At 47.6% G+C, this 11,297-nt stretch overlaps 1 protein-coding gene across 1 annotated transcript; it reads left to right on the top strand.

The window, feature by feature from the left end:
* The first annotated feature begins 268 nt into the window (after positions 1 to 268).
* On the top strand, positions 269 to 9,724 carry PTCHD3 (patched domain containing 3). The gene is made up of 4 exons (XM_082015345.1): positions 269 to 1,722; positions 2,067 to 2,188; positions 4,008 to 4,153; positions 7,497 to 9,724. Exons 1-4 carry the CDS (start codon positions 1,000 to 1,002, stop codon positions 9,110 to 9,112), a joined length of 2,607 nt encoding a protein of 868 aa, XP_081871471.1. The 5' UTR covers positions 269 to 999; the 3' UTR covers positions 9,113 to 9,724.
* The last annotated feature ends 1,573 nt before the right edge of the window (positions 9,725 to 11,297 follow it).

Genomic DNA, 11,297 nt, shown 5'->3' with positions numbered 1-11,297 from the left:
TGGGCATGACACAGTCTTGCTGCCAGCTGTGCTCCTTCCTCCTGCCCTACCTCACTCTTCCCCTTGCAACAGGCCCAACACTCACCTGACTCCCCAGTGAGTTTGTTCCGCTCATTACACACACAGAAAGTCACTTTCTTTTTGCAGGATTACGCTGTTATGGTAAACGAGGGCCAGGGAAGCACCTGAGCAAGAGGAAAGGGCGCAGTGAAGGCACCTGCCTGGCAGGACTCCCTGTCAGCACGAGCAAGCCGCTCCAACAGCCGTCAAGCAACACGGCACTGATGGCCCCAGAGAGAGGAGAGCGCCCCTGCCTCACGCTCTTCTGTGCAAAAGGGCACTTTGCTTCGGTGCAGATTGTTTTGCAGACCCTGGCTTTTGGCATAGCTTCAGAGACAGCCACGGCAGCTGACTGGGGCAGGAACCGAGGGGCACAGGTAGCAGCTGGGGGCTGGGAGAGCGGTTCGAAACACCATTACCACGGGATACGAGAGGCCATCGCGGCCGCGCCCCGCGGCTGCTCGAGGAAAGCGCCGCAGGGCCGTGCCTGGCTAAGCCGCGCCTGCAGCCTCCTCCGCGGGAGCCGGCCTGCACGGGGGCAGAATCGGACGGCGGGCGCTGTAACGGCACCGAGGCCTCGGCACGACCGGGCTCCTCGGCGCGGGGGCACGGCCACGGCCCGCCGGGCAGGCGGCCGAAGCCGGCAGGGGACACGGGGGTGGGGACGCGGCGCGGCGCGGCGGGGGGAGCCTCGTGTCCCCGCCTGCCCCCGCCTGCCCGTCCCGGGGAGGCGGCGGAAGCCCCGGTGAGTCACGGTCGGGGAGGGCGCGGCCGCCGCCGGGACGGCCCTGACCGCGCTGCTGAGGACCGCTCATTCCCTCCGCGGCCCCGGGCGTAATAAGGCGGCTCTCCTCCCGCGCAGCAAGAGCCCGGGCCCCGGCGTGAGGCGCGCCTGTGGCGGGAGAGCTGCCGCCGGCAGCCCGTGGCCCGGCCTCGCCCATGGCGGAGCCGCGGCGCCCCGTGGAGGGCTGCTCCTGCCGCAACACCGACTGCGTGGAGCGGCCGCTGAGGCGGCTTTTCGCAGGGCTGGGGCGCGGCGTGGCCGCCTGCCCCTGGCCCTTCGTGCTGGTGCCGCTGCTGCTGTCGGGCGGGCTAGGCGCCGGCTTCCTCTTCCTGCCGCAGCGGCAGGCGAACGACATCGAGGGACAGTTCACGCCGACGTGGGGGCCCGCCAAGGCCGAGCGCGACTTCGTGCGGCAGCACTTCCCCACTAACGACTCGGAGCGCTTCTCCGCCCCGCGGCTGCCCACCGAGGGCGCCTACGCCGCCCTCATCGCCGTGGCGGTGGAAGGCAACTCGGTCCTGGCCCCGCCGGCGCGGGACGACGTGCTGCAGCTGGACGCGGCGGTGCGCGGCAGCGGCTACGAGCAGCTCTGCGCTCGCAGAGGCAGCGCCTGCGCCAGCCCCAACCCGCTGCTGCCGCTGCTGGGCGCTGCAGGGCCCGGCGCCCTGGAGAACCTCACCTTCCCCGTCAACGACGGCGTCTTCCTGGGCACCGCGCTGGGCGGCGTGCAGACGGGCGCCGGCGGGCGGATGGTGTCGGCGCGGGCCCTGAAGCTGGTGTATTACCTGCGGGAGGACGGCCACGCGGCGGAGAGCCGGCGGTGGCTGGAAAGCTTCCTGCAGGACATTCCGTCGAATCTGAACTTCAACTCCATTCAGGTAACGCAGCGGCGGGTACGGCCGTGCGGGGGCCGCCGAGGCCCGAAGCGCCCGGGCTGCCCCATCGCCAGAAGGGAGGTGGTGGAGGGAGAAGGTGGGGGCCGGCCTCTAGGTTTGGCTGCAGCTCTCCGAGCAATGCTTCCAGTGTCGTCCGCTTCGCGCTGCGCATGCAAGGCACCGTTCTTGGCCTCGGCTTGGTGCAGGCGGCTCGTCTGGGGGTTGCAAGGGCCATGGAAATGTGCGAGTGCCAACATGATGTTTAGCATTGCCTGTGCGTGTGTATAAAGACCAAGAAGAAGAGTAGAAGCGCTTCATCTTTTCTTTCCTTGTGGTTTTAATGGCAGGTGACTTACTTTACTTCGCTGTCCAGACAACAAGAGTTTGAAGGAAATACCAAGAGCGTGGTCCCACTCTTCTCCATAACGTATTTCTTGACAATAACCTTTTCAATCGTCTCTTGCCTAAGGTAAAATGTCTTCTAAGCTATGGATCAATGAGGAGTGCCTTCCGCTCATCTTTACCTTGCCTAAATTGGATTCTGCTCTTGCAAAGCGAAGTCGTTCTTGAAGCTGCAGGCTTCACGGGACGTTTGAGAATAGTCAAAATGTCTTTGCTGTTTCTCTCCTACTTGTGCTTATTTCCCAACTGCTTAAATGGGGTTCATGATGAGTACTAGGTGAATGCCTGAACAAGCATTCCATTCAGGCATTCACAGCTTGAATGCTAGTATCCATTCATCTGTTCTTTGAAGCCATCAGTCATTTCTGTAGTCCCCACCTCATAAGGATCATTCTTGTAGCTGATGGTTTTGGAACTATTTAAACAACTGAAACAACCCCCTACTCTTTATCTTTTTAAGAGGTCTCAGGTGCTATAGCTTTGGCACTGAAAAACGCTATGCCAAAGTAAACACTATTAATTGTGAAGGGGTTCTACTTTGCCCTGTGCGGGCTAGGAAGGGGGCCAGAAGTGTGATCTAGCCGTCCTGGCAGCAGCAGAATTCTGCACCAGCACTTCTGTTGAATAAAACTTAACCAGCACAACGTGGCATACCCAGTGGAGATAGTCGCCGAAAAGATGCGCAAAAGTCAAACAGAAAAGTCATCCTTTGCGGGGAGGGAAAGAAGAAGTGGTGCTATTGCTAAGGTTGTTCTGCTGCTTCCTTGTTTCATTCATAGCTTCTATCCTCATCCTGCCTGCAAGATACTAATTCTTTTGTAAAGATCAGTTAAAAAGGGGAAGGAAGCAGGGGAGGGAGTACACCATGTTAAGATCCATTTGCACCTTTTTTCTGCCACCTGCTCAGTTAAGATACAGGCGAATGAGCATTGGCTTCATAGGTTACTGCAAGTCTGAGTACGGCTTCAGGCTTTCTGCTTGCTAGTAGAGTCTGAGCCTTACCTGCTGTCCACAAAGAACTTGGCCTGCCCTTTCTTTGTGCTGGTGGAAGGTGAACCATTGTACGTTTGACAAACATATGGCACTGTTTGTGTGCTTTTGTGTGCTTGAGAATCAAAGTTCTACTCGGAGGTGGTCTTACTGGTTTAGCGCTTGCAGCAAGCATCATGCCCATTAGGCTACACAGTTTCTGGGTATCGGCTGTCTCAGTCGTTTGTGAGTGCAGACAGAGCAAGGGCGGTTCCACCAACACGTGCTTCTTGTCTTGGAAGCGAGAGGTTCTCTTAAAGTTCGGAAATGGTGTACAGCCTGGAAAATATTACTAATCAGGCAAGAGGCAACTCTCTACCCCCTCAGTGTGGTGCGAAGTCTCCCACTAGGAGCATTTCGCGGGCAATCCTTGAGCCAGCCCTTAGGGGCGTCTTGGCAAATGGCTGGTAGCCAATCAGTCTGCTGAGAAAGCTTCCGTACACAGCACTTACTGCCTGGGAGATTCTTCCATACTACACTGATATGCCACGCCAAGAACCCATGTAAAAGGAAAGAGCTTCTAAAAATTCATCATTTTTGGGGTCACCCTAAATCTAGCCTCTCACTGGTAGAGCTTACGTGTCTTTATTTTGCCAGCTCTTTTGTTATTGATGCAAAGATCAGTACCCATCTTTACTCTTAAGTGTGTAGCTGGCTAGTAGTAATAAAGTGTTTGGCCCCTCCTATATAAATTAATCTAGTCCAATGCTGGCAGCTGGGAGCTCTCCTGCAAATAGCAGCTTTCATCAAGAGTTCTCTGCACAGACAGGTTACTATGCAGAATGTTCACTTGTCATGCCAAATGCCTTGGTGAAATATTTGACATATAACTAAGATATTCCTTAAAATATTTTCAGACTGAGCTGTATAAGAAATAATGTCTGGCTTGCATCCTGTGGAGTGCTTTCTGCCGGTTTAGCTGTATTAAGCAGCTTTGGACTGATGCTCTTCTGTGGAGTGCCGTTTGTGGTCACTGTAGCAAATGCACCATTTCTTATTCTAGGTAAGTAGAAAAAGCGAGTCGTCTTCAGATACGAAGACTAAAGTGGAGTAAAACCAACCTGACGTGTTACTCTCTTATGATACGAGCATCACATCACACGCAGTTCCATCCTGCAGTGAGGGGAGGAGACACTTGGAGCTGCAGCCTCCTCTGAGCTCCTGCAGGCGGCTGAGCCGCTCAGCTTGGCAAACCCGCTCCGGGACTGGAGCTGGGCTCTGGTGGAAGGCCAGCTTTTCCCAGAAAACGATGCCTGCTCTAGTTCCACTGTTACGGCATGAAAACCAGAAATGAGAGGGTGGTAAGGTTAGCACTTCTGGTAGTTTCACCATGCTGATTAATCATCTGTTTAACTAGTGCTAATACTTGAGGTGAGCTCAACAGGGTTCACCACATTCCCCTATCTCATCCCCTGCTGTTTTCTATAGGCATACTATAAGCATTGACATACATCATTAGCTCTAGCTAGTTTGTCTACCCCAAAACAGTTGTTAGTACTTTCCTATGGGACTGCTGAATTTGTCAGCAATTGAAGGAGGTGCAGAGGTCTTCCCAAACCATCCACCTCTTGACCACCTCTTTTTGCAGTCCAGTGAGAGCTCCCTACTTCTCTGCTGTTAGTCAGCCTCAGGGTAGCTCAACAGCAGCACCGTGGAACCTGTGTCCAGTGTGCAGCTCGTGCTACACTAACACTAACTTAAACCAGTACCTGTATTACCAGGTGAATATAGGAAGCAAGTTACCGCAAGTTTTTGCACCCCATTTTCAAAGTGTAGTCGTTGGTCAGGTAAAATTGGTCCTGAATATGGCTTAAGCAATGAGCAGGACTGTCTGTAATTTCAAATAAGAAATCCGTCTCGTTTTGCTAAGATGTGAAATTTCCTCTGCAATATAATGACTACGGAGTAAACAGTCTCATTTAGCTGTACAACTGAAGTGATGCACCATTCGTGCAACCAGCTCCCCCCCCACAAAACCGCGAGGAGGTATCTTTGCATCACAGTTGCACAGACTGCTCCACAGCCAGTGCTGAACTTTCCAAATACCATTAGATAATGTTGCTGCAAATAAATTACTGCTTTTAAATCCTTATCTGCTCTCCTATATGATAAACTCATGTGATATTTTCTTGGCCTTGGCCTCGTGCTGAGGAAAGTACACGGAACTCCTGGCTTGATAGAGGCTGTGCATCATACTAGGTGTCTAATGCAAATGCTCCTTAGGGCACACATTGTTTCTTTGTTTCCTGCATAATTCCAATGCATTTGTTTGATGTTTGCTCATCAACTGCAGAGGCTTTACATTTCAGAAAGCCCCTTTTTTATATCTGGAAAAGGGCTTAAGCCAGTCTCTTCAGATCTTTATAACGTTAGACTTTTGTCTTCCTTGCATTAAAGCAAACAAATTATCAGTACGTTAGATGAACTGCTTTGAAGCCTGCTTGCTTTCCGGAAGCAGCCTGGCTCGCTGCCATCCAGTATTACCTTTTGGCATGCTGCTTATCCTGTTCCTGGCTGATCTTCGGAGATCCAAGAGGCAGTCCCAAGCATTTGAGAGTCATAGGCCTGGTTAAAAATCATGAGTCTTTTCTAGAATAACAATTCTGTGTGTTTTCTTTTTTTGGTTAGTGGGTTTACATGGTTGGTTTATTACAGCCTCTTCAGGTAACATTTTCAAACTCTCCTTCACAATGAGAAGGAATAGGCATGAGTGGCAGGGCTGAGCACTGACATTGCTACTTAATCCCGGTATGCTAGAAGCGGCTCTTTTAAGAACACCATCTCATCAAAATGATAGAAGGTGGAGCCTGGAAGGAGCCTCATGAGGTCGCCCTCCCTGCTGCAAGGCAGGATCTAACTAAACCACTCCTGGCAAATGTTCTTAAGAACTTCTTGAGGATTAAACAGGAAACTGTTCTCTCAAGAACTTTTGAGGCTTCCCTGATATTTTTAAGTTGATTGTTCCTTGTACTTCCACATACATGGAAGATAGTTGATTTTGTTGTTATTTTTTAACGGTCCTTTATTCCTTAGGACTGTCACTGTGCTGTCTTCCATAGTGTTGAATATTCAAGTATGCAAACAGATTAATATCAAAGAGATAATACAGCCCCTGTCTGGTCCACCTTTTTCCTGGACACTGTCTTGCTCAGGAGGGATAGCTGCACTTCATTTAGAGCAGCTTCTGATTTGCCGTATTTTTAAAGCCAGACATAGTAGGGTAACTCCAGGTTTGGTTTATCTAGCTATATCAGCCGTTATGTTCAGCTGTACCCCTTTTTATATTTGTGCAGTGCTTTTTTGTTTATTTGTTTGTTTCTGAAGTGGAGGGCTTTGTTCATTAACTTGCTATAATTCTGAAAGCAATTAAATTAGCATTTCTCCAGTTTATCAAACTTGCTGTGAATCGATCATACCCGTTGAAATGCTTGGAACTTTTCCCTGACATCATTGGGAAATTAAATGCATTTTCTGTTTTCTCAATTAAACCATCGACTAGCACTGTACTGCTGCTTTCCCTGAATGCCTTTGATCAAGACAGCTGGCCAGTTTTACAAATAATTGATCTTTGCCTCTTTACTGGCAGTTGCCTGTTCAGGCAGCAGGTAGTGATTTCGTGTATTCTTTTACGCTTAGCTGTACAATTTTTGCTTGCTCCTCTGTTCATGGGGTCTTGCTTCCCTTTGTTGTGTGATTAATTTTCAGGGAATAGAAGAGCCCTTGATACAGTAACATTGGCAAAACAGTGAAAGGTCTGTGATTAAAATCTCGAGAGCTAGCAGAGCTGAGAGCAGCACATTGGCTCTACCTTTCTGAACTTCGGCTCACTTACTCTTGGGTCTTAGCAAAAACTCTAGCCCAGGACCCGGTCTTCCTGGCAGGGTTTCCCAGGACTCTGATGGGTAATATATGCAGGCGCATCAGTATAAATGTGAAGATGAATGAATAGTAAATAATGAATAAATGCTTGAAAGTAAACTGGAGAGAAGGTGAGGGGAGAGCAAAGAGCATAAAAAAGCAAACCACTGGAGAACTGGCACCACTGTTCTCCCATGTGGAAGCAACTGCTCTCCTTGTCTGCTGAAGGCAGAGCAAGAAATTAGTGGTCTAATTTGCCGCAGTGACGAAGAAGAGATTCCAGAGGTAGTGGGGGACACTTCTAACGATAAGGATACTTGAGCATCAGAATAAGCAATGTATTTACATCTATGTAATCGCCATCACTGGACACCTGGACAGCAGATACAACACACTTGTCACAGATGGGCCATTACTTTTGTACTTTTGTTGGGTGTTATTGGAAGCTGGCATTTGCAATGCAGCGTTAACTGTTTCTCTTCCTGCAGGAGTTGGTGTTGATGACATGTTCATCATGATCGCTTCCTGGGAGCAAAGTTCAAGAAAAAAAGAGAAATCCGATGTTAAATCTCGGTTGGCCGAGACGTACGCAGAAGCAGCGCTTTCTGTGACCATCACCACTCTCACAGATGTTCTGGCCTTCTTCATTGGCACCTGGACTGCTTTTCCATCCGTGAGGTCATTTTGCCTCTATACAGGCACTGCTTTTGTCTTCTGCTATGTATATACCATGACCTTCTTTGGCGCAATTATTGTATTAAATCATAAAAGGGAGCAAGGAAACCGACACTGGCTAACTTGTATGCCTGTGGGAGTAGATAAAGATCAGGCTCAGAAGTCCTGCTTGTACAATGCTTGCTGTATAGGCAACTGTTCTAGGGAGTCAGCTCAGCTAGAAGCCAAAGAGCCAGAAAGTGAACATCCAATGAGCATATTCTTTAGGAAGTATTACGGTCCTTTTTTTACAAATGTGTGGATCAAGCTACTTGTGGTGTTGCTGTATGGAGCATATTTGGGTGGCAGTATTTACGGATGTACTCAGATCAGGGAAGGCATCGATCTTCGAAATCTGGCGAGTGACGACTCTTACGTTATTCCATACTATGATGACGAGGACAAATACTTCTCAGCATATGGACCCAGGGTCATGGTTGTCATTACTCAAAGCGTAGATTACTGGAATGAGACCGTTCGTCTTAGCATTGAGAACTGCACACAGGATTTAGAGGGCATTTCCTACGTAGATAAGAACCTCTCAGAGTCATGGCTGAGTGTATACACAAAGCTTGCCGAAAGTGGTTTAGTAAATATAAGCAGTAAGAGTCTCTTCATTAATAACTTGCCTACACTGTTTCACATTGTTCCCAGTTTTCAGTGGGACATTAACAAGACTCAGGATAACATAGAAGCTTCACGTTTCTTCATCCAGACGGTGAACGTGACCTCAGCTGTTGATGAGGAGAATCTTCTCAATCAGTTAAGAGAGACAGCCAAGCAGTGCAGTATTCCGTTAATGGTGTACCACCCAGCGTTCATCTACTATGATCAGTACCTGGTAATAGTGCAGAACACCATTCAGAACATTGTTGTCGCTGCCGGAGCAATGCTCGTTGTCTCCCTTTTGCTTATTCCCAACCCGTTGTGTTGCTTGTGGGTGACTTTTGCTATAGCTTCTGTTATAGTCGGTGTTGCTGGTTTCATGACGTTTTGGAACGTCAATCTAGATTCCATATCCATGATCAACCTGGTCATTTGTATAGGGTTTTCAGTAGATTTTTCTGCTCATATTTCCTATGCCTTTGTTACGAGTGGAGAGTCATCAGCCAATAAAAGGGCAATCGAAGCTCTGTCCCTGCTAGGTTACCCAGTATTACAAGGTGCAGTTTCTACTATATTAGGAGTAGTTGTCCTGGCTGCAGCAAAAGCCTACATCTTTAGGACGTTTTTCAAGATCATGTTCCTTGTTATTTTGTTTGGGGCTCTTCACGGTCTTGTTTTTATTCCGGTGTTTTTAACCTTTTTTGGAAACTTGGGCAGATCACCACACGATACCAAATCTAAAAAGCTGGAGTTTAGGTTTACAAATGATAACGATTGTCCGTGACTAAGTTAAATGTAATATACTATATATTTATTGTATGTAGACTAAAATGCAGCGACTTTCAGGGAGTAGAAGAAATGCAGAAAATGAAGGACAGAAAAATAAATACAACAGGGAAGCAAAGGCTTCAGAAAAGGCAGGCAAGAAAAATAACAGAAGAAGAAATGAAAGCGCACAGAATGGATTTGCATTTCTCATTTTTGTGTGTGCTTGACTAAGACTTTAGTGTTGTTAGACCCTGTTTTGTGACTTGTTTACTGAATCTATTAAAATTATTATAAACACTGACCACTGCATCAGCTTAATGGACTACGTTACCGGTTTGTCAGGCAATGTATGCAGGAGGGAAGGGTAACTCCCACTGGTTTGCATTTTCTGCCCGCTTACCTTCAAGCTGTAACTCAGCCCAACGCTGAGCCTGAAGACAGTTTTCCCCCACGGGGCTCAAACCTGAAGGTTTTACAGCAACATTACGAGAGGTCAGAGCGGCCTTGGACTGCAATGACTCATAAGCCTTCAGGAGACAAAGTCTGCTTCGGCTCCTAACGCAGCACGAGAAACCCTTTGGGAAGACAAACTGACTTACATTTTCTATTCAAGTCCTCCTTTTCTCAGTGTCCCGTTTTCTCGCTAAGGTTAAACATATGTAGCTTTAAGAAGATTGTGTGTAGCTTCTGTGGGCTGCAGTTTGCAAAGGGATATGCTGTGACTGAGGTCTGAGCCAGCAAGGACCTCCTGGGTAACCACCACGGAAGATGCTGTGCCACGGCATGACAGGGCAACGATTTGCTAGAGAGAATCAAGCCCTGATTGAGGACAAAGTGAAAAAGCAACCCAGGTTTAAGCCAGCCAGTCGTAAAACTAGAAACCCATCAATTCTCCTGCATTCATCAGTGACAACCCATCCTGTGACGCGTCGATAGAGCAGAGGAGCTTTCACTGAATAACAGCTAAGAATATATGGTCGTCTTTTAACCTGTAGGGACAAGACACTGGATGAAAAGTCAGTTCATAATTTGTTGCCAATTTAATGGGGTACCTGTTGGAATCAAATGAATGATGGTAACTGTTGTTTGTAAGTTTGGAAAAAGTTATTTGGAGTTATTAAATTGGAGTTATTAAACCATTCAGTCCAAATCTGCAGCTGCGGAGTGTTGCTTCTGAGAGATGCAGCAAGTGTGACAAAGTCAGGGCCTGCCTCTGTTCGTGTGGCTCTCTGAGCAGTTGTATGAGACCCAAGTAGACAGGGCAGAATTGCTCGAGTTACTTCATGATGTCTCTGTTTATGGGGACAATGGACTGGAAGACATGTCACTCAAATTAATAAATTCCAGGACAAACAAGGTACTGATACTAATTTTCAGAGCAGTGAATCATAGTCTACAGGCATTAAATTAATTTCCTTTTAGAGTCACTATGAAAGCTGCGTAACTAAACTCAGGATAAATCACTGACAGCCAAGAAGAAATTGTGTGACAAGTTACTCAATATTGTCTGAATCTGGAATGCAACAAAAGCATTTATCAAAGAACACTGGCAACTTTCTGTCCAAAAGCCATTTTTAAGTCAAGTTACCACAAAAAAGGAAATTAAAATCAAACCCCAAAACTTCTCAAGAAATTTTGCTTCTGCACATGCGCTCTTAAATTGGAAGGGGGGAAAAAACAAACCCAAACCTGCCAGAGACCACATGGAGTTTACCTGAAACTTCACTATGTATGTATGAATACCACTTTATGTTAGCTGCTCAGGTGCTACAGTGAGGGATGAAAATAAACCTTTATAGAGATGGTCTTAAGAGTAACAACTGCAGTCATCATTAAAACATGTCATATATGCCTCTGTAAAAGCAAAATGAAATCAAGCCTGAAGCTATTTTTTGGAGGGGTACTTAATGTGCATAAAAACAGAATTGAACTTCAGCTTATGGGTCTTTCCATACCTACTTTTATCCTTAGGTCCTAGAGCAATAGGCTTTTTTGCTTTGTGGAGATTAAAACAAAACAAGTAAAACTACCAATCACCCTACCACCTACCTTCTACCTACAACAGCCTGAGAATTCTTACATTAAATTCTTTGCAAAAGGTATCCTGAACTTTTCTGCAAATTTCTGTCTCTACAGAATGTTGTGCTTCCTTCTCATTCCAGTTTTTCTGTGGAACCTTCCTACCTGAAAAGATACTCAAA

The sequence above is a fragment of the Phaethon aethereus genome (assembly GCF_964289735.1).
Source record: "Phaethon aethereus genome assembly, chromosome: 2".
In the NCBI taxonomy this organism is placed as follows: Eukaryota; Metazoa; Chordata; class Aves; order Phaethontiformes; family Phaethontidae; genus Phaethon; species Phaethon aethereus.
This window is presented reverse-complemented; position numbering and strand designations above follow the sequence as displayed.

Bases quoted from the DNA above. Each gene is read 5' to 3' on its own strand.
- PTCHD3 (XM_082015345.1), top strand. From the start codon at position 1,000: ATGGCGGAGCCGCGGCGCCCCGTGGAGGGCTGCTCCTGCCGCAACACC. The intron at 1,723-2,066 runs GTAACGCAGCGG...TTTTAATGGCAG, and splicing joins TGAACTTCAACTCCATTCAG to GTGACTTACTTTACTTCGCT. The intron at 4,154-7,496 runs GTAAGTAGAAAA...CTCTTCCTGCAG, and splicing joins TGCACCATTTCTTATTCTAG to GAGTTGGTGTTGATGACATG.